The sequence below is a fragment of the Lipophrys pholis genome (assembly GCF_963383615.2).
Source record: "Lipophrys pholis genome assembly, chromosome: 15".
Classification (NCBI taxonomy): Eukaryota; Metazoa; Chordata; class Actinopteri; order Blenniiformes; family Blenniidae; genus Lipophrys; species Lipophrys pholis.
This window is the reverse complement of record NC_137642.1, coordinates 13,719,940-13,746,694: the sequence shown is the minus strand read 5'-3', so window position 1 is coordinate 13,746,694 and position 26,755 is coordinate 13,719,940. Positions and strand designations below refer to the sequence as shown.

At 41.5% G+C, this 26,755-nt stretch overlaps 1 protein-coding gene across 4 annotated transcripts; it reads left to right on the top strand.

Moving 5' to 3' along the window:
* The first annotated feature begins 2,652 nt into the window (after positions 1-2,652).
* On the top strand, positions 2,653-26,755 carry golga4 (golgin A4). Of its 4 annotated transcripts, none has more exons than XM_080481614.1 (25): positions 2,653-2,876; positions 5,087-5,164; positions 6,727-6,828; positions 9,401-9,469; positions 9,559-9,888; positions 9,989-10,036; positions 10,153-10,209; positions 10,301-10,399; positions 10,632-10,773; positions 11,003-11,190; positions 12,506-12,589; positions 12,907-13,054; positions 13,165-13,343; positions 13,547-13,645; positions 13,767-13,922; positions 14,229-18,022; positions 18,133-18,254; positions 18,553-18,683; positions 19,131-19,217; positions 21,108-21,128; positions 21,226-21,294; positions 21,682-21,757; positions 24,497-24,594; positions 25,919-26,005; positions 26,093-26,755. In XM_080481614.1, exons 1-25 carry the CDS (start codon positions 2,799-2,801, stop codon positions 26,105-26,107), a joined length of 6,357 nt encoding a protein of 2,118 aa, XP_080337740.1. In that variant the 5' UTR covers positions 2,653-2,798; the 3' UTR covers positions 26,108-26,755. The 4 variants fall into 4 exon arrangements, with proteins under 4 accessions (XP_080337740.1, XP_080337739.1, XP_080337742.1 ...); XM_080481613.1 differs by having other exon boundaries at positions 11,000-11,190; XM_080481616.1 differs by lacking the exon at positions 6,727-6,828 and having other exon boundaries at positions 2,663-2,876.

The window sequence follows — 26,755 nt, the reverse complement described above, 5'->3', positions numbered from 1 at the left end:
AAATGCCTACATGCTCTTCAATGGTCCAAAACAACACTGCAGACAGAGTTCATGTCCTCTCTGCTGCATATGTCAGGATGAGATATTACCCACCAGATCATACAAGAGGATCGCCATCATTTTACCGTTAACCACCCATCGTTCACACTCACTGTTCCACCCACAAGTCTTAGATTAAAGGTCCCACTGAGTTATAGGCATTACAGTCAGAATGCTGAAAAAATGCAAATCACAACTTCATTTTGATTTTAATAGCTTTAAGGCCTGAAAATGACGTGACTTGTGTTTTCTCATAGACAGACGGCAAAAGTCTGACTCAGAAATATTTATTTTGAGATATTTGCACTGGGCCAGATCTCAAAGGATTGAAAATACCACCCATGTAAGTCCTGATTCACGCCTACAGTGTGAACTTTTTAATCAATTTCCTTGTCTGTTGCAGGTTTTATCACATTACCAAAGGACATTATGACTCAGATTAAGAGCAAACATGCAGACGTTCTACTTTTAGCGCTGATATAAGTTTATTATAAAACAAGAGCACATGCAGGGATTCCACCACACAGATCTGCATGTTCGTACGTAATAAACAAGAACAGTTGTTTATCTGTGTGGGAGAGATTCGTGTACTTGCTTTTGCGACTACAAATAGCCTGACGTACAACGATGATGAATCACTTTGGCCTTATGTTTAATGTCAGTTTCATAGTATGAATTTCAGTATCAAAGGGTGATTGCATGAATTTGGGAGAGCTGTAGGATAAAGGATTTTTCACACATTTTCAGGAATTTAAAATAGTCTTTTGATACTGTGTTGGTTAATGATGTTCAAAGCCTGAATCGGTGTAAAACTATACTGCATCAGGAAATATTTAATGTGTTTAATGCTTTCTTGGTAAAATAGCTGCTGCAGTAGAGGTCATCTGCTTAAGATTGTACAAACCCCTCTGCTCAGTACAGCACTGGTAACTGGCAATGGTTTAAGGGGAGCAGCACAAAGGCATTAATTACCCCACAAGAAGCTGCTAAGTTGGCAACACTGCAGCTTTCCCCTGTGATATTCTCTTTCAAGGATGGCGCCAAGAATAAAAAGAAAGTAATTAACTTTCTTCTTGCAGGGATAAATAATACCAGCCATGAAAACTTGATAAAACATACAGGATGAAGCATTACATAACATCTTTTCGTTGTGCGTTCAACTGACCTGAAGTCAATTCACAATAAGCACATAATAAAACAATGCCCTCTCCTGTCTACACAATGTTGCTGTTTACATCTGCAGTGTCCTGTTTTAATAAGTATATAAAAGTAGAACAATGGCTAGACACATGAACTAGATTATACTGCCATCCTTTGTATTGTTATTATTTGTTATTATTTCACATTTATCTGTGGTGCATGATATTTTGGTTTTGGTGTGTTTAAATTTGATCTCAATTTTGTTTTCAGAACTAATTGTGACCCATAGTGCAGTACTAATACAAAGCTAATAACAAAAATGTAAAGCTTTATCGATTGACAAGAATCAAATATGATCATTTTTGCCAAATTATTTACCACACTGTATTGTGCCTCTTCACTTATTTGATGTAATATTATTAGATATTTGAAACTATATAACATTGTCGACCCAATGTAATCAGACACTTTCTTTGTTAAATCCACTGTAAACAATATAAATATGTCTGTTTTCCCCTTTGACTTTCAAATCTTACTTCGGGTCTATAAATCTTTGAATGGTCGTCTTGAGCCCAAATACATCTCAGATTGACTTGGAGAATATGAAATATCCAGACCACTGAGGTCCTCAGGAACAAGTTTACAAACTTTTTCCCAGAGTCAAAAGAAACAAGGTGAAGCAGCTTCTTGTTCCTATGCTCCTCACCCATGTGACAAACTTCCAGAGGACTGCTGAAACACTAATTTCTTTTAAATCTGGCCTTAAAATATTATAATGTGCTCAGGCTTTCCAATGAAAAACAGATTTGATTTATTTAATTCCCTTTATCTTAATAAAGTTATAGTTATTCTTCTTTTTTATGAATTTCTTAATTGCTTTGTTTTCATGTATGCCATACATTGAGATTAAGATTCTTAATTGTCTTGTTTTAATGTATATTTCCTTAATTTCCTTGTAAAGTACTGTGTCTGAATGCTCCTATATGAAAAAAAGATGGCCTTACATTGCCCTTGAAAACACTCTCGTTTGTTTGTCAGTTGTTTGTTTATTATTGTAAAGGTAAATACGGATGTGTATCTTTCTTGCAAATTCTTATTTTTGTCATCCACATCTATTTAAATATTCACAATATTTTATTGTGTAGAAATAATAATATTTAAAAGAATGTCCCCATGTGGGATGAATAAAATCATATCTTATCTTGTCTTGTCCTTTCTTGATAAATTTGCTTTGGATAAAATAAAATACGACTGTAAACCTCCGGATGGCTACAATAGGTCCAATTCGTATTTTGAGCCTTTCACACAAGTATCACAACTTCTACTTGAGTGAAAACGTGCGGAGCTCTCAACAGCAGTGAATTCCCTGTCGTGTGTCCGTCCCTCCAGGTATGGCGCTGTAGCTGATTTTTTTTTAGACTGGCTCTTTAACTCTGACGTCTCAGATTTCCTCCACGTTGGCCGCACATGCGCAGTGAAGCCTGCCACCTGCTGGAAGTCAGACGCGAACAAGGAAGTCTGATCCTCAGGTCGGATGTCAGGCTGAACAGCAACAAAATACATCTCTGTGCGCTCGTGAGCGACTGGTCGCCTGTTGTAGGCCACGTTGACCTGACAAGATGTTTAAAAAACTGAAGCAGAAGATAAATGAGGAGCAGTCCCCGCAGCGGAATGCGCAGTCACCACAGCAGGCCCAGGTTGGTTGTTGTGGAGCTCGGAGCTAACAGGCTAAGCTGACGTCTGTTTACACTGGCGAGCTGCTGCTCCACAGAGTCGTCGATACTCCTGGACATTTATAACTCACTTTTTTAAGTACTCTAGTGTTACGAATCTTTTTTGCTTCGTTCAATACACTGTAAAAGTTTTCTTCAGGATGGCATGCCATCCAGTTGTTTCGCTTTCGTAGACGTTAGCTCCTGAGTTAGCTTCCGAACTTGTCTCTGTGGTGTGTTTAAGAAAACTCGTAAACCTTCTATAAAACAATACGAACAACAGTGATTGAAACTACAATCCCAGCCTGTAATTGACCGTGTGTGTGTGTTTTGTGTTGTGTGTGTTGTGTGTGTTGTGTTGTGTGTGTTGTGCTGTGTTGTGTGTTTGTGTTGCTGTCATTGATCCTAAGTGGGGGGATGTAAGCTGCCATTGTAAAACTACAACTGGTGTCTAATTGTATTGCAGAATGACAGCTTAAAAAGTTAATCCTTAAAGGCACACAGATGACCTACTCAGGATTTTGCATGAGGAATTTCTTCATTGCCTGCGGTTAAAACTGTGTCTCTCCGCTTTAAATGAGCTGCTCTCTAAAAAGAAAAGCTTCAAAATCACCTGAGAATCGCCAAAACAGAATCAATCCCCTCATCTGCTAGAAGTTGCCCAAAAATCTTAAATCTGTGTTTGTTGTGCTTTTGTGATGACCTACATTATTCTGTGATCATATTTCTGCTTCTTTAGTTCAGCTTATGCTTCTTTTCCACTGCTCATATTTTAAAATCTTGCATTAGTTTATGACCTTTCTCTTTTATTTCTGCACCGATTAGATAATACTTCAATAGCCCTTTCTTCTTACCTTAAAATAAATACTGTCTTACTTATGCAATTGTATATTCTATTGTCTTAGGGGCTGATTTTAATAGTATTTATTCTTCATGCATTCATGCAAGTTATTTTCTTGTGTTTGCTTTTAAAAATCATGTGATCAAATGTTCTCCTACAATATGACATTAAGTCAATTACCATATATGTTAACAGTTTGATCTGCTTTACCTTGAAAATTTGAAGTGTATGTGAGCTCACCTGAGAATCCTCAGTTAAAGGTGTGTGCACCTGTCGTGCCGGATGTGTGACACGTTAACTGGTTTTGAGGCCAAGTTGAATTCCATTAGCAACTTACGTTTACTGAGGCGTGGCACCACGAGATTATGTCAATTCCCTTTGTGTTGCAGCGAGTAGAAGGAAACTAGTATGTGGAAGCTCGACCGTTCAAGATGAAAAAATGTAGGCATTTTTAGGCAGGCGGAATATAATGTTACTTTCCATTATGTAATAACAGGAAGGTGTCTGATTGACCTATTTATTCTACATGAGAATCCATTGGAAAACAACCCCAAACAGCCAGAGTGTAAGAAAAAAGAAAAGAGGATCCTGGAAGTGACACTGTGACTCCAACAGACCTCTGAATTAAGAAAAAAAATCAAGTTGTTATGAAATTTGAACCAGACAGCATCTACAAAATAGATTAGCCATGGTTGGTTCTTAAAGATGTTTTAAAACAATCTTTGTGCAGGTTCCTTCAAAAACCTTTTATGGGGATAAAAAAAAAAAAAAATAAAAAATCCTCCTTTAAAGGTAGAGGTAGGTCACACCAAATACTGACTTCTTTCCAGCTGATCCAATTTGCAATTTGCATTAAGGGATAAAAATAAGCTATTAACACATCTATTTTTAAAGACACTCTTGCAGGTTTCCACATCTCATCCCAACCTGATACTGTTTAACTGAACTATATATTTTTTTGCGGTTCCTTACTCTTGACCCCAGATTCCCACAGAATCAGTTAACAGATTAAGCCTAATAAGCAGTGAGGTACAGTGATAATACATTTTTATTTGTGAAGCACTTTACATTTTGGAAAACATCTCGAGGGCTACAAGTGGGGCTAAGGAAATAAAAAACATACTAATAAAACAGACATTAACAAAGCTTGGTAAAAAAAAACCATTACAAAGAGGAAAAAGGTCATAGGTCTTTGCAAATAGAAAAAGTCTTTAGTGGCAAAATCATCTGGTAGCTAAACCAGGAGTTACTTATGATTGTTTGTAATATCGTTGTTTTAGTTTGTGTTTTTGACCCATATACAACTGCCTCTGTAGTAATGATCTTATAATGATGAATTTCGACATTTTAACAGATCGGCAGTGGAGAGCGACGAGGCAGCCAAACGCCTTCATTTCACCATGACGGCGCTCCCTCGCCCAGTGACAGAGAGGTGAGCTCGGTTCAGCCCTTATGTGTACATATAAGCAGTCCTTGTTTACCGTCGCTTGAGCTGCAGCCTAATGTGTTTCTCCCCCCCTGCTACTTTGCTTATTTGCAGGCCAAAGTACTGTTTTAAAAAATCTACCGTGTGTTTTGTTGCGCTTAATGCTCCCTCAGTAACATACCAGTGCCTTCATTTGATGTTCCCAGTGAAAGTGAGTAAGTAACCAAATAGGAAATCTGTCTGTTTTCTGCTTGTCCTTTTATGTCCTTTATTCTCAGATTATGTTGATATGATAAAACAACATGTGCTCATTATTCCCTGGACTTAAGCAAATTGAAATGCGTATTGTTGCTGCAGTAACCTCATGGGGACTTTATAATTTCATCAGCACACATGGGCCAAGCAAACTATGTGGTCATTAATGCTGGAGAGTGATCAGCAATTTGATACCAGTACACATTGGTATTAGAAGCTGTTGTGAAAATCCTCACTGCACGTATTGCAGCATTGCATTTTGATGTTTACATTTTAGGAGCTGCAAAAAAAAAACTTTATCTCGGTGTATGAAATCCTTTTATTTGATCTATATTAGCAATTCCGTTGATGGAATGAAAGGTTTCTCGTTACCATATTTATATAACTACTTTTAGATTTATATTATATGACTATATTAGGATGCTCACCCAAGACAGCTTCTCATTTATAGGCTTTTGGAGGGGCGTTTTAATGGTTGAGCGTCACCCCATATTTCAGCTTGTGTATGAATAATTGATGCATCCTCCTGTCAATGTTTTTCTCTCTCCGGTGACTATTTACTGTGTTTTACCCTGGTAGATATCAGGGAATCCATGTAATGCTTCTTTGACTCATTAGAAAGAGATAGAGAGACACTGTGGGGCTGAGCATGTCTGTGAGATGATGCAGCATCTGGTTATTACATCTGTCTCAGAGCTCAGACAGGAATGTCTACAATTTACAACAAGATTTTATCACTCAGCCATGATAAGTTTTGCACATTCGATCACTTCATACCCCAAACTGGAGTAGAGATAGTGAAGCTTTCACTAAAAAGTGTTATATACTTTCTCCCTTGTATCCTGGAAACACTGATTTGTTGCTGTAGTGTGGGCTCATGTGCCCTCGGTGTAGACGCCTTTTGTGACATTGCAGCATCTTTTCTCACCTCACAAATCTTTAACGCTTTGACATCTCTGTACTGTTGGAGAAATTGAGGCAGATTACAGCACCCTTTTTTTTTTTTCCTTCCAAAAAAAAAATCAAAAGATGTTTTCGCGGGGATGTCAAACTGTTATTCATGACATTGATGTTTCACTTTTCTTATTTTTTCCAATTCATATAGTGTCTGTCCCTCTGTCTCACTCACAGCTCTCTCTCTCTTTCTCTCCATCCATCTCAGCCTCTTCCTCTCTCAGCCAGCCTCCTCTGGACCGGCTGGCTTGACACTCCCTTCGGCGCTATTTCACACTCATGGTGTTGTTTTTCTCATTGCTCTCTGTGTTCCTCTCCTTTCCCCACCTTTTGTCCCGTTACTGCACTGACGGGGTCAGATGCTGGCCGGGATGATAGCAGAGCCCGCTTTTCTCTCTGAGTATACTATCTTTGCACTGGACCATTCAAAACGACCCAAAACGACCCAGGTAGCCAGTGTGGTGAGTGTGTCCTCACTTCCTGCCTCTTCCTCCTCCTTTTTCTTCTCCTCCTCCTCCTCCTCTCGTCCCGTTCCTTCCTCCCGTCTACTGCGCCTTTGGGATTTGGTAGAGGGTTGTTACCCGTGTAGGGACAGCTTGTTCCCTGCTCTTTGTCTCCTGTTTTCTTTGGATTTAGAAGTAAGAAGGCATCTCATCTGTAGGCTAACCCTGCATCCAATGGGAATTGTGGTTTACACCGTCGAATAGAAACGTCTGTGCTTATTGCCCTTTGTTGGTGTATTGCCCTTTCTTTCAGTTACTGCAACCTCATATTATTGAATACCCCTTTGTGTTTAGCTACCGATAGCTGCTTGCCTCTAAGACCCTTCAAGTCCCTGTTATGTTGCCTGATGGTCTCTATCCCTTTCGCCTAAAAACTCTGTTTACTTGAAAAGTTGATGTTTCGTCTGAAAGGTCAGCTTCTTGAGGAGTTAAAATGATTCAACTCCTCCAAGTAAACAAACAAACTGAGAGGACATTTTTGGATGCCATGTTGGAGCTTAGACATTGTTTGTATGTGGAAGGAGCAATAACACTTTACCACAAGTTTAATTCAAATAATCTTTATCATTTGTACAAAAACATGTTTCCTGTAGATGCAGTACGATGCCAGAAAATGTTCACATCACTGTCTAAGTGATATTTGATGTTTAGTTTACTGTATTGATACAACCACTTATATTTAAATGGTTTTTGAAGCAATAGTAATTGGAATAAAAGTATAACTTGTGTTTAGTAATGCCGTTCATGATGTACTTGTATCAGCATTTTAGTGCACATGAGATATGAATGCAGTTAAATTTGAGGATCGAGTAGCACGGACACTTGAAGTTGTTTAGTGGCTTGCTTGATTGTTTGTTTGAAGTACACAGCAGGTTTTTTTTGTATTTAACCAGGATTTATATCTATGATTTCGGATGATGGCATTGTAATAAAATACAGCTAGTTATCTGTACAGCTTCATAAGGACTACTGATTTACAGATACAGTATATTATAAGTCAGTCATTTGTCTGTCCCACAGCTCAACACACTGACTGTATTGTTTTGGAAAGGAAGTAAAAGGCGATGTTTCCCATTTAGCAAAGAGTTTACGGATTAAGGGTTTATGGACATAAATTACATTTGGCTCTGGAATCTGGACACATTTAATGTGCTATATACAAAACGAGTCATCAGCATATCATTTTCATGTTTCAACATCACATCCTAACATCATGTTGATTTTTGGATAAAACACTTCCATTGCATTTGTAGCTTTATTTTTGAACGCTAAGATGAGTTTTGGTATCTACGCCTGTCTGTCAACCAAGAACATTACCCAATGACTCTTTATGTGGATGTACGTTTGTTACTGCTGGTACTTTGTTCAACCATTGGTCAGCGTGATGCAGGATTGCAGAGCAATGCTGCTTTGGATTCTTTCTTTTTTTCTCTCCCTCTCTTCTGAGACTTTTGATGTGTAGTGTTTGAGCTTGCAGTCCAAAAATAGCCTGGATTTACTGTTGGTGTACAATCCTGCGGTAGTTATTCATGAGTCATTGTCCAGTTTTTAACGTGAGCAAAAATAGCGAGGCAGAAGTGGCGAGCACCGAAGTGTGAAAGCATGCTGGGTCAAGTAGTGAAAGTCAGTCATAAAAAATTTAAAAAAAGAGCTTTGACCAGCACAAGTGCATCGTGTATGAAATTTGTAAAGTTTAGTTCTTTGTGTGTGTGTGTGTGTGTGTGGGAGGTGGGGGGGTGGAGGGGCGCACATGATCATCAAGCATAAGATTTCAAGCAACAGTATATCTGTTAACTTACCGACCATTTCTTTTAATAGCTTCACGAGTACGTGGCTTTCTACCTGGATGCTTAGCTTCATCATACTGGTGTGCACTGTAAACCAAGCATAAAACCTCTCACTTGCACTTCTGCAATGTCTTGTAAAGGTGGATAGTTTCCGTGGAGCCATTAAACTTGGTGTGTCTTGAAATGTGGCCACAGGAGTGACTGCTTCATGTAGGAAACAAACAAGAAGCAAAGTAATTGTTGAATATTTTGCACCATAACCTTGAGGAAGGAGAAACTGAGCCGGACGAGGGAGGAGAAGATGAGCTCACTCTGATGCTGCTTCTAACAAGTCAACTAAACCAACTCAGCTCCTAAATGTGTCGTCTTTATACCGAGTATGCCTCTTGTGCGCCTTCAATTCAGCCACACAGCACGAGCAAGCCTCTTTAATTCAAATATCAGCTCTCCTGCTGGACTTTAACAATCTGTTTGTTCTGACCTCATGGCTGTTCTGTAGCGTATTGTCTTAACCCCTTTTTTGTTTATTGTACTGTAGAGATGCCTTCTTTTGTGTATTTAACCCCTCTGTTTTTCCAAGTTGCATGAGGGTACCCATTGCCCCTGCATTGCTCCCAGCAATACTAATATTGCTCCCTCCAGAGTAATCAGGGAGAGCCACGCTGGGTGTGGATGACTAACTGGCCCAGGGGAAGCCCACTGGCACAGCTTTTCTATCTTTTACATTCTTATTTTTTCTGCAGAGTTCTTCTAAGGGACCTGCGAGGTCTCCCCGAGGTAGCATCAATGGGGATGGAAGTGCTTCTCCGAATGTACGTTCAGTTACATAATCTTCTCATTGAACTCATTGCTGCTTTTATGATCACAAGTTCACTTTCGCTGCTTTTCTTCATGCTCACAGCAAAGAGAGGAGCCACAGTCATTTGCTCAGAAGCTGCAGCTCAAAGTACCCTCCATGGAGTCGTTGATTCGCGGTGGCGCGAGTCGGGCAGAGAATCTGTTTCGCTCTCCTTCTAAAGAAAGTCTGGTCCGAAGCTCATCGCGCGACTCCCTGACACCTCTGGGAGAAAACGAGCCCTCAGGTGTCCCCACTTATGATCCGCCGTCAGATATCGAGAGTGAGGCCGAGGAGCCACCGGGAACCACAGAGTCCCTTTCAAAAGAGCAGTTGATGCACCGGCTCCTCAGAGTAGAAAGGAGTCTGGGAAAGTACAGAGGGAAGTACTCAGAGGTGAGAATCTCACTAAGAATTATGCACAAAAAATAACTTGTTTATCTTGGGATGTTTACAACGACCACTTTCCTTTGACATGGATTTCATTGTCATGCAGCTTGTTACTGCATACCGAACAGTGCAACGTGATAAAGAGAAATCACAGGTAACGTCTCCCCTTCTGTTTTTTTTTTTTTTCTTTACTTATTTTCCCCTTTTAGACAACACAAATGCAAATGTTTTTGTAACTGATCTGAGCGTGTTTTTTTTTGTTTCCCTCAGGCTATCCTCAGTCTGAGTCAAGATAAAGCACTCCGCAGGATAGGAGAGCTGCGAGAGGTATGGCAATGCATCATAATTATTATTCTATAAAAAGTGTGCAATTCTATCAAAGCTGTACTTGTGAGTAAATGTACTGAATAATCTGCAGGAGCTTCAAATGGACCAGCAGGCGAAGAAGCATCTACAAGAGGAGTTTGATGCTGCGCTAGAAGAAAAAGATCAAATGATTACTGTTCTCCAAACACAGGTGAGTATTGCTGGGAGTTTTAAATTTAATGTTTTGAATGTAATAAAACTTTTGCACAAATCCTAGGATCACTGGATTGCACTTATACAAAGCAATATTCTGTTGTATGTTAATTTGCATTGCTCCTCCAGTTTTACTGATTGTGATTCAAATAAGAATTATGATCTTAATACCTGAAACAAGTCTATCAATTAAAAAGAAGTGTTTATTTAAACATGTCTTTTATTTTAAGGTGGCTCTGTTGAAGAAGCGAACCAAAGGGGCCACTGATGGTTCCCTGTCCGCTAAAGACGAGGTCCCGGAGTCTGAGGCAGCTGAAAATACTAATTCTGCCGCACAGAGTCCATCTAAAGAGCAGGGGCCTGAGTCTGAGGGTAAGCTTACAGTTTCATATAAATCCTCAAAATGTGTATGATGCATGCTGTGTGTGAGTTTCATGCTGATTCTGTAAATCAGTGGTCCCCCCCCCCCCCCCCCCCCCCCCCCCGGGCCGCGGTAAAATTATCAAGCGTTGACCGGTCCGTGGTGATAAAAAGGTTGGGGACCACTGCTGTAAATGGATCACGACTGCCAATTATTTAATTTGCGCTTTCTGGACAGTAGAGGGCAACAGTGATCCTACAAAGCTGATGGACGCTCTGCAGAAGAGAGTGAAGAGGCAGGAAAACCTGCTGCAGAAGTGCAAAGAGGTGATGCATACCCACAAGGACAGGAGCACCCAGCTGAGCAGTGAGAACGAAACTCTGCAGCAGCAGCTACAGGAGAGACTTCAGGAACTGGAGAAGACGAAGGTGGATAACCTGCTTTTAACTGCACCGCGGTACACTGTGGAGAGGGATTTGTTCATTCAAACTCATTTGAGGAATTTTATGTAATATGTGTTTATACATGAAAAGTACCCGGATATTTTTGGGAGTGATTTCCATGAGACCAAACATTTTTGTGGCAGCATACTGTCATTATGGAGAAGTTAGATTAAAATGGGGCCTGGCACATGAAGAGGCAGCGTGTTTAGGCTAATTAATGTTGTGCTTCAAAATCTCTGAGACTCTTTCTGGTTCACTGACGATGTGACTCCATTATCTCTGTGACACAGCAGATTGCTGTGGTTCTCAAAGTCCAAACATTCAAATACTCTGGCCAAACTCCAATGCAAGGGTTCATGTTATGTCGGGGTGACATGGTCAAACCATTGTTTTCGCGGATTTCAAAACATTTAGCTTATGTTGGTATGATCGGCTTGTGTGGCTTGTACTTACCCTCCCCGATGTTTCCCAGCTTAAGATAACAAGTAATTGCTTTTTTAAAGATACTGTCATAATAGACAGTTGGTGTCTGACTGGATGTAGGTTGACTTGCTCGCGTTCATTATTTCCATAGTTTTTATTTTTTTAATGTAGACTTTGTTTTACTTTGTCATGAAAAGTAAGCGTCAACCCTTTTACTCGTGGCACCAGTACCACACTAGTATGGGCACTTCTCATAATTATAGAGGAATAGTGTCTTTACAGTGGCCTCCAGGGCTTCATTCCAATTATACAAAAGGTTGACAACATAACTTAAATCCTGTTGGTCTAATCGTGAAAGAGTTAACAAGCATTCGCCCTATGTGCAGCAGTGTGATGGCATCCTGGAACTGCTAGGCTGTTAATCCACAGTCTCAGACCCATCTGTATATAATTCGAGAGCTTCAGTGCAAAGGCTTTCGATGTAATGTTTACTTGCTTGACAACATATTCTACTGACAGACAAAATGGTATTGTAGCTTTTTTGAAAATCAAGATGCTGCACTTGTTAATCAGACTACTGAAAAATATAGACTGTCATTTCCTCTTTAGTAACTGCTGGTTAAAGTGCGGTGCCACTGAGACATGGCTGCTACATGCCACTTCTGCAGACTGGGCTGTAATTTGGGCCGATTTGTTGGTTTAGCTACACTTGTATACACTCTGGTTATTTGGCTTGTGGGTGAGGCATCCTGGGTGGTGCGGGAAGCATCTCATTTTTAAGTTATCTGACCGAGGCATATACAGGATATGAGTGACAGTCAGAAGTGCTATGCATGCAATTTTCACCTCAAATTCCCTTAAATATATTGTCTTTAAGGAACTGCACACAACAGAAAAGACAAAGCTGATCACTCAGCTGCGTGATGCCAAGAACCTCATCGAACAGCTGGAGCAGGACAAGGTGGGTGAGGAGCTTTCTAGAAGGTAGTCACATCTTTATTGAAGGCTTTGCAGTTGTTTTTGCTGAAGAGGTCAGACACCTCGAAGAGTCGTATTGTTTCTTTTAAACTTTGACCTCAGCTCTGTGGGATGTCAGCAGCTCACAAGATGTCTGTGAGGAATGTGAAAAGCACTTAAAGTCACAAACAGTTATTGGCACAAGGCTCCAGTTTGGGGCTCTGAAATACACAGAGGCGACTTCTGCCTGCAGTGTTTGATTTAGTGTCTGTTTTTGCACTAAAATTCTGACTTTGTCTTATGGCCTTTCGTTTTGTTTAGGGAATGGTGATTGCTGAGACCAAGCGGCAGATGCACGAGACTCTAGAAATGAAAGAAGAGGAGATTGCACAGTTGCGCTCAAGGCTGCAGCAAACCACTGCACAGAAAGAAGAGTTACAGGAACAGAAAGAAAAGGCAGAAAAATCTGGTGAGTGCAGGCCACTTCAGAAATCATCTCGCTTAAAACAACTTCTCTGAATATGTTATTGGATCGTTTTTTTTGTTTGTTTTTTTAATGTTGTTTTTTTGGTGTCAAAGCTTTTGAGGAACTTGAACGTGCACTGAGTGTAGCTCAGAAGGCAGACGAGGCCCGGAAACAACTACAAGTTCAGCTGGAGGAACAAGTGAAACAGGTGGAGACGGCCAGTGAGGAGGAGAGGAAGGCTCTGCAGCAGGAACTAACAAGAGTCAAGCAGGAGGTTGTCACCATCATGAAGGTCAGGAGCTCACTTCTTCTGAGAATTTACACACTTTGGCTCTTTAGTGTTTTGATTGAACTTCCTTTACACTCTGAGTTGATTTCTTTAGTTGCATTTCCACAAAGTGACATGTTGCTGCCACTCAACAGACGTAAAGGGCCAATATTAGTGTAATATTTAGGGTTATTACATCTGAATTAACACACATTTTATATTTCTAGAAATCATCAGAGGAAAAAGTGGCTCATATGGAGCAACTCCACAGTGAAGCTCTGTCTGCTAAAGAAGAAGAGATGAATGAACGGATCAACAAAGCTGTGGTAGGTGCCAAAGATTTTCTTTAATCCCATTGTTGACCAAAATTAATTGAATCCGTTATGAAACAGACTCATTTTAATTGTTTTGTTTGTTTAATTTATTTATTTTGCTCTATTTTTTTAGGAGCAGTGCAAAGAAGAGTTTGCACAGTTAGCCAAGGAGCGAGAACAACAGGCCTCACTGGCTCTGGAGGATGCAGATTTACAGAAGACGGCTGTTATAACTGAAGCTGATAATAAGGTTAAAGAGATGCAGCTGGAGCTGGAAACTACACGAACCGTGAGTTAGTCATGTCTGACTGAGTAAAGAGACTCCAAACATGTTTTTATTACCGAAATGAAAATCATGAAATTCATGCATTCAATCCTGTCTTTTGTCGAGCAATAAGACTCTACAGCAGCATGCAAGCGCACTCACAGAGAATTGAAGAAACATTTAAATTCTAAAGTTAATTTTCTTATTTGAATCTTGATTGCTTAATAAAAACAGTAGAATTGGCATTTATTTGGCTGCCTCACTGTTCTTTTATAATCGTTTGTTAAGCATTAAGTAGATTTCTAACCATCTATTTGTGTATGATTGCAGAGGATATTGGAACTGGAGAGCTTGGTGGACAAGATCTCACAAGATGAATCAAGTGTGTCCCATGAACTTTCAGGTCAGCTTGAAGGGCTGAGGAAAAAACACAATGAGCAAATCTCTACATTAGAGAGAAAGCTTGAGGAGCAGCTGGGAAAGCACAAGGAAACCCTCAGCCAGCAGCAGAATAACAGTCTTGAGGAGCTCAAGGAAAAACACAAGGCTGAAATCGAGACACTTCTGAAAGATAAAGAGCTGCAGTTTCAAGCACATGTTGAAGATATGAACAACAAAACTTTTGAGAAACTGGACGCAAAGCAGGCAGAGTTTGAAGCAGTTTCGGCTGAACTTGCCGAGGTGTTGAAGCGTAAACAGCTCCTTGAAGTGAAGCTGGTTGCAGCTGAGGATGCTCATAGACTTGCTCAGCAGGAACACGAGAAAAGGTTTCAAGATCAGATGTCAAAGCACAATGTGCAACTTGCAAACATCAAAAAAGAGCATAAGCAGTCACTCAGTGGTATTGAGAAAACTCTAAAGGAGGAACTTAATGCCATGAAAATAGTTTTGAGGGAAAAGGAAAAAGCGATCAAACAACTGGTTCTCAAAGAAAAGACACTACAAGAGGAGTCCCAATCGGCGGCACGAGATCTAGAAGTCAAGATCAAGGAATTGGAGGAGCTTCAGAAAAGTTTTTCACAAACCCAGCAAGAAAATAGTAGCCTCCAGAACTCTAATGGGCAGTTGGCTAAGCTCACAGAGGATCTTGATCGGTGTAAGAGAGAATTGACTGATTTAGAGCATCAGTTGGAAGTAGCAAAAAACGACTGTCAACAAAAACAAAAGACCCTTGAGGAAAAAGAGCACCAACTGCAGGATACCAAAAACGAGCTCATGGAGAAGGAGAAAGGATTTGCTGCCGAGCTGAACACTAAGCTGGAGGAAGAAACTCGCCTCAAGAAACAACTGGATGACGAAAAAGCTGCTCATGAGAAAAAGTTGAAAAACGTTAAAACTGACATGGAAGCCAAGATGAAATCACAGGAAACAAAAATGGAAAAATTCAAGCAGAAAGCCAAAGAAATGCAAGAGAACTTCAAGAAAAAACTTCAGGCAAATGAAGAGAAAATGAAGACGGAGCTTGCGAAGAAGGAGACTGAGCTTCAACAGAAAGAGCAACAGGTGCAAGAAAAAATTGTGAAAATGGCCCAAAAAAGTTCCCACGGCCTCAGCAGCGCAGTGTCGGAGCTGCAGGTCAACCATAAGGAGGAACTGGAGAAGTTACATGCCACCCATGAGCATGACATTGAGAAGCTGGGGTCTCAGTGGCAGGAGAAGTTACAACAGCAAGAGGAAGAACTAATGGAGAAGCATGTACTCATCGTGCAGGAGAAGGGTCAGGAACTGGAGGAGGTATCCCTACAGCTCAGTCGGAGCAGAGAGGAGACCGAGCAGATAACATGTGAAGTGAAGAATTTGAAAGAGGGCCTGGTGATGAGAGAGACCACTGTGCAGAAGCTGCAAGAGGAGCTTAATGAGGCAGCGGTTAAGCTTGAAAGCTTGTCTCAGGGTGAAGCGCTGCTGAAAGAGCAAATGGAATCAGTGGAGAGGAACCTTAACCAGGCGCTGAATGAGCGAAATGCCCTGCAAGACAAGCTGAGTACAACAGAGGAAGAGAGCAGAGAGACGCTAAAGACTTTGTCGGAGAAGCTGAACGAAAAGGAAAAACAGATTGACGCACTGGAAGGCTCAAGATTTAAGGAAAGTGAGGATTTGGAGAGCAAATTTAATGAAACTTCCATTCAGCTACAAGCCAAGGAGGCAGGATTCCAGCAGCAATTAGTTCTGATCAGCAACCAAATTGATGATTACTGCCGGGAGATTCACTTTAAATTGGAGTGTGAATCCAACAAACTCCAGCAAGGAGTTGAATGCCGGATAAACGAGCTGAAAAACAGACTGCTCTGCAGTCAGAAAAATGTAGGGCGTCTCAAAGACATTGTCCGTACTAAAGTAGACAAAATTTGCACTTTAGAGGAGAATCTCTGCCAGCAGGTGGAGGAGAATAAAAAACTATGCATTTCGTTAGAACAGATCACTGCTCAGGTAAACGCTCATAAGGAGCATATCCAAGCCTTAACACACGAGAAGGAGAATCGTTCTGAGTCCGTTAGTGAACAGCTTCGGAAAACAGAGGAGCTGATTGAAGCAAACAGAGTCATGTCGGAAACTCTGAAAGCAAATGAACTGCATATCACTAACTTGGAAAGCATCATCGGAGACCTGAAAAATCAGCTGGCAAGTAGCATAAAAGAAAGGGAAGAAGCCATAAATCAGCTGAGCCAGCAGTATGAAGAGGAGCGACAACAGGCTGCCGCTCAAATGAAACAAACCATCGAGAGATTAGAGCAGGAGAGAAAGTCTGCCTCAGAGCAGGCGGAGGCACTCAGGAACAGTCTGTCAGAGCAGGAGAACCAGGCGGAGACGAAGTTCAAGCAGAGTGACAACACTATCACGTCTCTGCAGACCAGACTGGAAGAGCTGGAAAAGGAAATCTCAGAGAAGAATGAAGCTTTGCAGAGGCTAAACACAAGTATTGACAATCAGTCCATCAGCAAGTCTGAGATGGACCAGGTGCTGAGTGAGAAGGAGCAGAAGGTCAGCGGACTCACCTCAGAGCTCGAGAGCTGCATCAGTCGACTCGGTGAGCTTCAGGAGCAACTAGCCTTAAAGACGAAAGAGTGTGAGCAGCTCGCGTCCGACCTCAAACAGCAACACAGCATCAGGGAAGGTGAAAGGAAAGAATTGCTGGAGCAGCTCCAGCAGACCCAGATGCAGTGCACTCAGAACGGTAATCTGGAACAAGAAATGGTAGAAAAGCTGCACTCCCTCGAGGAGGACAACCGAAAGTGTAAAAACAAGCTGGAAAGTCAAATGGAGGAATTTGAAAAAGTGAAAGATGAGATTATCAGGAACAAGGAGGAGAGTCTGAAGGAAACCGAGGAGCGACTTTCTGCAGACAGCGCTCGGAAGGTTTCCGAGCTGAAGAAGAAAGCCGAGCAGAAAATCAGTCAGATTAAAAAACAGCTCACGTCGCAGCTCGAAGAAAAAGAGCAGGCGATAAAGACGCTTCAGACAAGCCTGGAGGAAATGAAGAGCGACGAAACTTCTGGCAAACTGCACGTAGAAAAACTGGAAGAGAAAACAAAATCACTTGAGGGAGATCTTGTCAGACTTAGGGAAGAGCAGGAGATACAACGCGAACAGATCCTGAGTAATGAGAGGCTTGAGAGAGAAAAGACTTTGGAGGAACTGAAAATCATGTATGAAGACAAATTGATCTCCCTTCAGGGAGATGCAGCGCAACAAGGGGAGCTGAGAGAAACCGAATCTGCTCTGCGTGAAATCGAAGTGAAGCTAAGAGAGGCAGAAAAGCAGATTGAAAACCTTAATGCAGAAATAAATCGCCTTAAAGAAGAAATAAGTGAAAAGGATGCCCAGCTTGAGCAACATCAGGAGACCCTCAAACAGGTCCAGAGTCCATCAGAGCCTGAAGAGAGGGTGGAGTGCAGCAGCGTGCAACGAGCCGGGAGTCTGATGGAAAACCATTCCCCCAACCAAGAGGACGGTGATTCTCTCGAGTCTCTCAAGAACGAACTGAGGCAGATGAAGGGTGAGAAAGAGAAAATCCACAAGGACTTCAACAGCCTCCAGAAAGACATGCGATCACTGAGAAAAGAGCACGAGCATGACCTCGAGCTCTCCAGGAAGGAGCTGTTGGAGGAGAACGAGAAGAAGCTAAAGTAAGAGCAACGAACGCAAAATAAACATTTTCATTTTAATGTGTCAGATTAGTGTCAGATGATTTTACCAACTGTAGTAAGTACTTATGTAAGTTTCCATCTTTCGAAAGACTGGAGCTCGAAGATTTGGATATGAGGCACAACTCTGCCATGAAGCAATTGCTGAGGGAGTTCAACACACAAATGGCCTTGAAAGAGAGGGAACTCGATACGACGGTGAAGGAGACCATCGGTGAGCCAAAACCAAGACACTGTCTGTTCGTGGAATCAAATCCACAAAATGTACAAGTATGGAAAGTAATCATTTGAAGTTAAATCCTTTCAGTCGATGACACACTGAGGTCCAGTAGCTGAGATAATGACTTGAAAACGGAAGATAAAAGTGAAAAAAAGTAAAAGTCCCATATCTCGTTTCACAAGATTTGGGACTTTTGCATCAGAATTTCTGTCTTTTCTTGCCTCATTTATATTAACGTCATGTTACATCACAGCTTTTTTTAATCGGTTAACTGCTGCTTCTCTCATCACAGCAAAGGCTCAGACAGTTGAAGAAGAGCTCCTCAGCAACCACCACGAAGAAGTCGCTCAGCTGAAGAGTTTGATTTCCCAGAAGGACGATGATTTGCATCGAACTGTCAAGAAATATGAGGAAGTTATACAGGTAAAAAAATTTCTGAGACTTTTATGAACCATACCAACATTTTGCAAGTTCACTGGGCTGCAATATTAGCAGTTCCTTTTTTTTTTTTTTTTTTAAAGCACCTTTTGGTAGACAACTGTCAAATTCCAATCATCCCCAGATATTTATGACATGAAACATACACAGTCGTAAATAGTTAGGGAAGTGCCTTTAGTGTTTAAACTGCTGGTTATCCAGAGGTTTAAAAATAGTAGAAACATTTAGGTAAAATAGTGTGAATATTGTCAGTTTCATTCTACAGTTCAAATTAGTTTTGACCCTGACGCAGCAAACTGAGGAAAGATTTTTCTAATGCATTTTAAGTATCAGAAGCTTGAAAGAGGACTGCCGTCTGATCGACATACTTCAGTTGTGATGCTGACATGGTACTGAGGAAATGACTCAGCCGTCAAGGTTTTATTCTTCCAGAGTCGAGAGGAAGAGATGGGAGACCGAGTGTGGCAAGTTCAGAAAGAGCTGGAGGAGCTGCAAACCAAAAGCCACGGCCCCTCTGAGGTACAAACTTCTCGGTTCAGCAGGTCACCAAACATCTGCAACTGCCGGCGGGACGTTTTGTTCATACCTGAAGTCCTTATATTCTATAATATTTAGGAGACTTGACGTTTCGATTACATTCATGTTGTTATTCTGTTAAAAGTCATAAGTCACTTCACGCTGGGTGCATGGAAAAACAATGGCTGAATGAAATCAGCACTTTTCCACTTCCCTTCTGGGGAAAAAAGGCTGAAGTTTAATGGGACAATTACTAAATTTGAATGACGGCCCAATCCAGATGTCTTTGTGTCTGCACAAACCTGTTGTCAAGTTCACATCCAGGTTAACAGACTTGGCGGTTAATGCTCGTCTTCTCCTTCGTTTTTGCTCCGTAATTGAAGAATTCCGTTTACGAGCTCAGGGACAATTTGCTTACATACTTGACGGTGATCAGGGCCTCGCTCCAGTCGCGTGGCAGATTTCCAAAGCACGCCGGATGCAGTGAAGCTCATTTGAATCACTCAGGAATGTTCTTCTCGGAAAGCCGAGATTGTGAGACAGCACAGCCACAATCCCTGTTCTCAATTATCATCATGCGCGGTGATTCTCCGCCTGAGATTTATACCGCGGTAATACTCCAATGCAAGATGGACGCACTGGAAAGGGGCCAGGTAGGCCAAAAAAAAAAAAAAGAACACTCCAGGGGGATGTTTTAGTCCAGGTGTTGAGGTGCCATGAGACCCCTGCGATGATTCTTCTACCTTCACACACAAACACTAAGAGTTATGCTGCTCTCGCTGCTGCATTTTTCCCAGGTGAGGTAATAACTTTATGGGTGGATTGTATGGCTTTATGCTCAGGGAGGCCTTTCCTTGCCACGGGCCCCATGAACCATTCTTCAGACAGACGGTGACTCAATGTGGTCCTCCGTAGAGACGGCATATCAACAATTTTCACACGCACAAGTCCACTGCAAGCTGGACACACTGAAGTGGACTTCACCTGTTTAGAATGGAATACATTTATTAAATGATAAGGCAAATAATAGTCTGTGTTGGTATTGCTAGAAAATCCAGAAAAGTCCAACAGTGAATCCCACTTCTCAGCGTCTTCTGACTTCTGTGTGAGTCTCTTAACACCTGGTTGATTATATTTCAGAAAAATGTCAAATCTTTGAATTAGCTCATGAATTTCTACTTTCATTCTGATTGAATAGTGTTTTTATTTGCCAAGTGACTATAGGTTGTAAATGAATGAAAAGTCATTGTACATAATTAGATCGTTAAAAGCTGCTGGCGTGGCAAAGCGTCTGTTCCTTTCATTTAGTTCACCGGATTAATACTTTTTACTTGAAAATATAACAAATAAACTGACAAACTATTCACTGCAGTCTCGAAAGTGCATGATAGTAAAACCATTTGTGCAGTGTTGTTACTAAGTCATATTTACGGTACTTTTTTCCTCTAAATATTCTATTTAGTAGCGTGGCGATTTTTAATTATATTTTACTAAACTTTCACAGAAATCCAGTCAGATTTATTCAATTCAGATACTTTTTCTAAAATAAAACAGAAATCATACATACTTCTCTATGAATTGAGACATTTATATCATGTTTTACTGACTCTTAAATATTGAAAAGTCTTGGATAACATTCTCTGGTGTAGTATTCCAATGATTGTCCTCTAAACGGTGAATACTTTCTCAAGAACAATGGAGACCCTTGCAACATAGGAAGTCAGGAGGTCTTGACTGCAGCTTGTAAATGTTTTGTCACAGAACTTTTTCAAATGGAAAAATACTGTCAAGCTTAATGTTCAAAGATAAAATAAGAAGGATGTTTAATTATACATAATAACCCATGTTCATTAATGAAATTTGTTTGTTTCATCCTTTTTTGTTTGGATACAGATGACCAAAGAAGAGCTGGAGGTTTGTTTGTGTTTTTGTTGTTTACACAGATTGTCATAGCACTCCAATAGTTTGTCATTATTTTGTGACACTGACCTCCCGTCCCTCTCGACTAAAGGCTCAACTTGCTGAGAAGACGACACTACTGAGCGAGGCCCGGCTGAAGGAGCAGGGCTTTGTTGAGAGAGTGAGTGTCAGACCCCGTGTGTTCTCTCTTTGGGGGGAGGGTGGGGGGGTAGAGGGGGGCATAGCCAAACGGTAAATCCATTGCAGTGATATTCCCAGGATTCTGTGGCCTCCAGCAAGAGTGGCTACTGCTCTCCTACTGCATCAGCTTAATTACAACACACATCTGTTTACATTTGGTTTAACCCCATAAACAATCACAGCAACGCCTCCCACAGCTTTCTCACACACACATCGTCATTCCTGCAAAACAACCCCCAAGGATGCGTAAAATAATGCTGACATCCCAATATGCAATTAAGCTAATGCATAGAATTAACCCACCGGGATTGGAAGAGGTTTTTTATTACAACCTGTGCCTGCTTGTGTGTCTCTCTCCCCACACCAGATTCACTCGCTTGAGGACAAGATTAAATGCTTCCACCGAAACACGGTTGTAACTCACCTCGGGAGCACGTACAAAGGTAACGTTAACACCGTGAGTCGCTTAGTTCTGCTTCTCGATCCAATTTCCTTTTCGATGAGCTCGACGAAGACGACGTGCAGAGCACAGTCCACACTGTACAGCGTCATGGGAAAGTGTGCAAACACTTCACCGGCTGTCGGTTTGAGCTGGGGCACCAAATAATGTCAAGGCATCTTTTTAACGCGACACATATGATCACGTTACGTGTTCAAACATGTTAAACGTCATAAGTTTTTGTCCCAGGAGCCCAGGGGGGGTGGAACAGCTAATAAGACCCATGGATCAAGCTGCAGTATTGAGTCACAGATTGGATTTTTTTCTTTTCTCTCTTGGATCAGCACTGAACAAAACTAGGTCAAAGCCTGTCTGTACTGTGCATGAAGAGTTGCTTTGATTTCATTTGTTCTTGAAAGTTTTCAGCGATCAAGAAAAGGACAGTTTTTAAGTGGTTAACACGCTTTCCCTCTTACCTCGTAGCCCGGAGGAGTCCAGCCTCGGGCTGTGGGATCTTTGTATGAGTGGGTTTTTTTTCTTCAGTTTCCCTCCACAGTCCAAAAAAGCATGTACTTGGGGCTAATTGGTGTCTCTAAATTACCTGTAGGTGTGGTTGTGAGTGGATGTTTGTCTTTTGTGATGGATTGGCGACCTGTCCGGGGTGACCGCGGCCAGTTTCCAGTGTCCCGTGGCCCTGAGTAGATAAAGCATGACAGAAGACAGATTGATTGATATTATTAATCAGCCAAATGCTGCAAAATCATATAACTGGTGAGTCAGACTTGGTCACGCTCAATAGCCATGACAGTCACTGTCTGCTGTTTTAAACATAATCTGCTCACACACCTGCTTTGTATGTGTCTTCCAACAGTGCAGGGAAACATTATTTTACACCGTTATGGTTCAGGTTTCCATTTCATTAACCGCTTGCATGCCTGCAATACCGTGAGAGATGATCCATGCGCTCACGGATCATCTGTCAAAATACCAATTTTCACATTTTATGGTGATGCAGCGTATCAGTTATATATCTTATGTGCAGGTTTAATAGATAAAGGATCTTGAGAAGTTTGCAGTGGTTTGTAGGAGCTGGAATGATTGTATAAAATTAACTTTATATGCATTGAACCATTCAATTGTACACAAAGTGAACTAAACATAGAAGACAAAAAGAGAATTACTGAATATTAAAATGTGTTATAAACTTTAATTAAAACTCTATGAGAATACTAACAAAGGCAACATGAACCTGGTGTTAAAATGACAAATTCAAAACAAATTGAATCAACAAAATATGTTAAGAAGTAATCGTTTAAAAGAAATTTAAGCAGCTGTTATAATTAGTCGTCGTAAAAAAAAAAAAATGTTGAAGATGTATGTTCCAAGCTTTTGTTTCTCAGTTTTTAGACTTCTCGCTGCTCTCCGATGGACACACACTGGATCATACCGCGTGACGTGCTGAACACATTTCAGGCTGCAGGCTTTCAGACATGCTGGGCTTTGGCTGTATTAGTGTCTGGTTCAGGTTGGAGTCCAGGTTAAAGGGACATGTTTCACCCCTGTGCTTCAAGTTTGGATAAACCTCTGGGGGATGGGCTGGAAATCCCTGCTGCACCCTCGACTGTACCACGGCAGAAACACGGTGCCTCTGCGTGAGAGGGTTTAGAGAGATTGACTGAGCCCTTTTACACCTTCCCCGCCGCTGCAATGAAGAGAATCTGCTGTCAGGAGAGGTGGCGCTGAAGAAGCCGTCCTTGAATTTAATGGGTTTTGCAGATTTAGGACTTGACGTTTTTTTTATGCCGGAGCCTGCAGCACCAAAACTCCCTCTTTATCCAGCCCACACAATATTCACCCTAACAACCTCCCGTGTCCTTCTTCTCTTATGTCCACTGTGTTAGTGAACTGTCTTCCTCTCAGTTAATACTCAGGCTCCCCACCTAAAATCAAAGCTCTGCCTGGTTTTCATGGGAGAGAGAGATATGGAGGGAGAGAGAGAGAGCTGGTGAGATGAGTTCTTTGTTGGCAGGCCAGGGTCAGGGCGGGGTCAGGGCGGGGTCAGGAGGACAGAGGCTGTGTGATTTATTGGCGACCCGTTACTCCACGCCGGGGATCAAAGAGCTGCGCTCAGTCCTTCATCACCTTTCCTTCAGCTCGAGTCACTCGGTGTCTCTTGGCTCATGCAGGGTTGCTTGTGATGATTTGAGAAACGCACACAGTGATTGGATGTTGTTCCTTAATGAAGAGACGAGGACAAGCTGGGGTCTAAGTGTTCCCAGCCTCGACCTCACAGTAAACCCACTTTTTTCCCTCATTCAGATTTTCTGAAAGGGATTGTGGGTGTTAAAGCTTGGGGCATAGAAATAAAACACTCATTCTCAGACTCTTGCGGCATTAAAGTGCTCATGCTGAGCCTCACCAATCTTTCCTCTACTTATCATCCTCATTTGGACATGACTGTATTTGGTTACCAACACAAACAGTGACAGTGACGGGCATTAGTCTACTTTAAAAACATCTACGTTCACAAACAAACAGGAATGTAGCTTTAAGGGAAGCGTCTCGTGAGCGCCGTCTCAGAGCAGTGTTTTCTGTTCTTCCTTCTTTTATTTGAATGTTTGTCGAACGCTACATTGTCTAATTTACTAAGGAGTCCATGACAAAACGAATTTCAAGTGTTTTTTAAAGAGTCTACATGCCGTGGTATTTGATTGTGTTTTTTTTGTTGTTGTTGTTGTTTCAGATTCGGGATTCAAAACTCCAGAGTCTCTGTCAGAAGCCACTGAGATGGAGTACCTGAGGAAGGTGCTGTTTGAGTACATGATGGGACGGGAAACAAAAGTATGCTCATCTTAACACGTTCCCAAACAGACATGAACCGGGTTCTTCCTCAGTAAACCCTTTCACTGCCAGAACTAAGTTAATTTCATTTTTGTTTCAGTTAGATTTTATTTTTTTTTTTTTTTGTGTCTTAAAGATGTCAGACATGGGTAATGTCAACCGTCGCTTTTGGAAAGCCTCATAAGGATCTTTCAGTTTCTCATAAAGATCTTTCAGCGATAACGCCGGGTTGTTTTTGAATCCTCCTTCATGGATGATAGTCGGTACAAGCGCTCATGACTGCAGAGCAGAGCGAAGTGTCGCAGGTCATCCTCGGCTCTTAACAATATTTATCCACGGCTTCATTTCATTATTTTTCAGGAAATTTAATAGAGAAGACTGAGCTACTCTATAGGTCGTGACTTCAAGGGAAGATCTTATCATGGATCGAAGGGAAGCGATTAAACTTAAGACCGCAGCAAGTGTGAAACATGTTGTGGTTCACTATGACTGAGACTATTACTGCCTCGATTTTATTCAGAGAGAAAGTTGCTTGTTCAGCGGGACAGTTGCTGTGACTTGTCGTCTCAAACTCGTCCCTGAATATTAAGAAGTTGATCAACTGTCTCACAGTTTGTTTCAGAAATCAGAACTCGATACACCGGCTTCCGAAACATAATTGGAATGGAATGTTTTTCTCATGACCGCCCTCCTGCAGCACAATACGGGACATTTCAGGACGCCACATAACGTCCCCATGTGTCCACTCCTGTTTGCTCTAATTAACAGTGATCTCCTTTAATTAGCAGCGTTGTTGACAAGGTCCTAAAGTCAGCGGGATTTTCCCCGGGGTCCTGGGCTAAGCGTTTCTCTTTTATGGCATCATGGCAGACCTCCCCTGTGTGGAGGATGTCCCCCAGGCTGCCCGCTGGCACAGAGATCTCGCATGACGCAGAGTTGCCATTTAAAGACATGCTGGCCTTGTTTAGTGTTGGTTGAGCGCTTCGCTTTCCTCCACAGCAGCTCTGTTTCTGATTATCCTCTGTGTTTATGGGGAACTGCATGCTCCCTGGCGGATGGGCCTGGGCTTCATTATGCAGATGATGCTCGGTCTTATTCATTTAAATCTATATTTTAGTCCAGTTGGGCTTTAATTGGCTCAGAAACAGCCTGATTTGATAGTGTCGTGTCAAAGGTCGATGGGTTAGCACATCTGGTATTTGTGTAAAGCTATTGTCGCTGAAATTCTTCCTTTGAAAGGAAATGCATGATGACTGATGCCTGAGGTAAATTTCACGGTTTTCTTTTGAAACGACATATTCGTGTCTCTCCTCCACTTCTCCAGACAATGGCCAAAGTGATTACCTCCATGCTCAAGTTTCCCCCGGACCAGGCGAAAAAGGTTTTGGACAACGAAGACTCTAAACCGATTGTAAGCGCCTGTTCGCCCATCGAGGAAACTTCCCTCAGCTCACATGTGCAACCGTGTCTGAATTTGTTTCCCTGCGTCTCTCCACAGCCGTGGCTACGATGAGCGTCCGACTGATTTGGCTGCTTCTGTATAAGGATCTGCTGCTGCTGCTGCTGCTGAAGGGGAAGACTGCCATGGACTTTTATCAAACCCTTTTTCTTTGCATTTCCTGTCAGTTTCTAAATATTTCTGTGTGTCTGTGTGTGGGCATTTGAATTGTGTGTGTAAGTGAGAGAATGCGTCTAAGGGTATGAGGGAATAAGAAACACAAATCTTCCATAATACTACTTTTATTTTGAGATTACGTTTGTTAAATTATAAGTTTTAGATGAAGATAAACGGTTTTCCTTTTATGGTTTTCCTTTTTAGAATGTGTTTATACAGATTGGCTTGTGCAATAAATGATAATCTTATTACGTGTGGATGCTGATGGTCAGCTGATTTGTACGTTTTTGTTTTGCGTTGTTTCCTGATTCCCTCCCTCTGTAAACAGCCCTTTAACTGTGCTTCGGCACCACCTTAAGATATCGTCCTCCGGAACTCGCCTGTGCAACACAGCTTTTTTTAAACTTTATATTTTCGCACAAACACTGACAAGAGACCCCTAAACACAAACTGTAAGCTGTATTATAATCAAGACTGTATTATAGGGCACTATATCACTTGCTATACATTTCCAGACTAACAAATTAAATGTTATTTATACAACAC

Coding starts and splice junctions, on each gene's coding strand:
- golga4 (XM_080481613.1), top strand. CDS start 2,799: ATGTTTAAAAAACTGAAGCAGAAGATAAATGAGGAGCAGTCCCCGCAG. Junction 10,774..10,999: donor GCAGGGGCCTGAGTCTGAGG/GTAAGCTTACAG, acceptor CTTTCTGGACAG/TAGAGGGCAACAGTGATCCT. Junction 13,923..14,228: donor AGCTGGAAACTACACGAACC/GTGAGTTAGTCA, acceptor GTATGATTGCAG/AGGATATTGGAACTGGAGAG.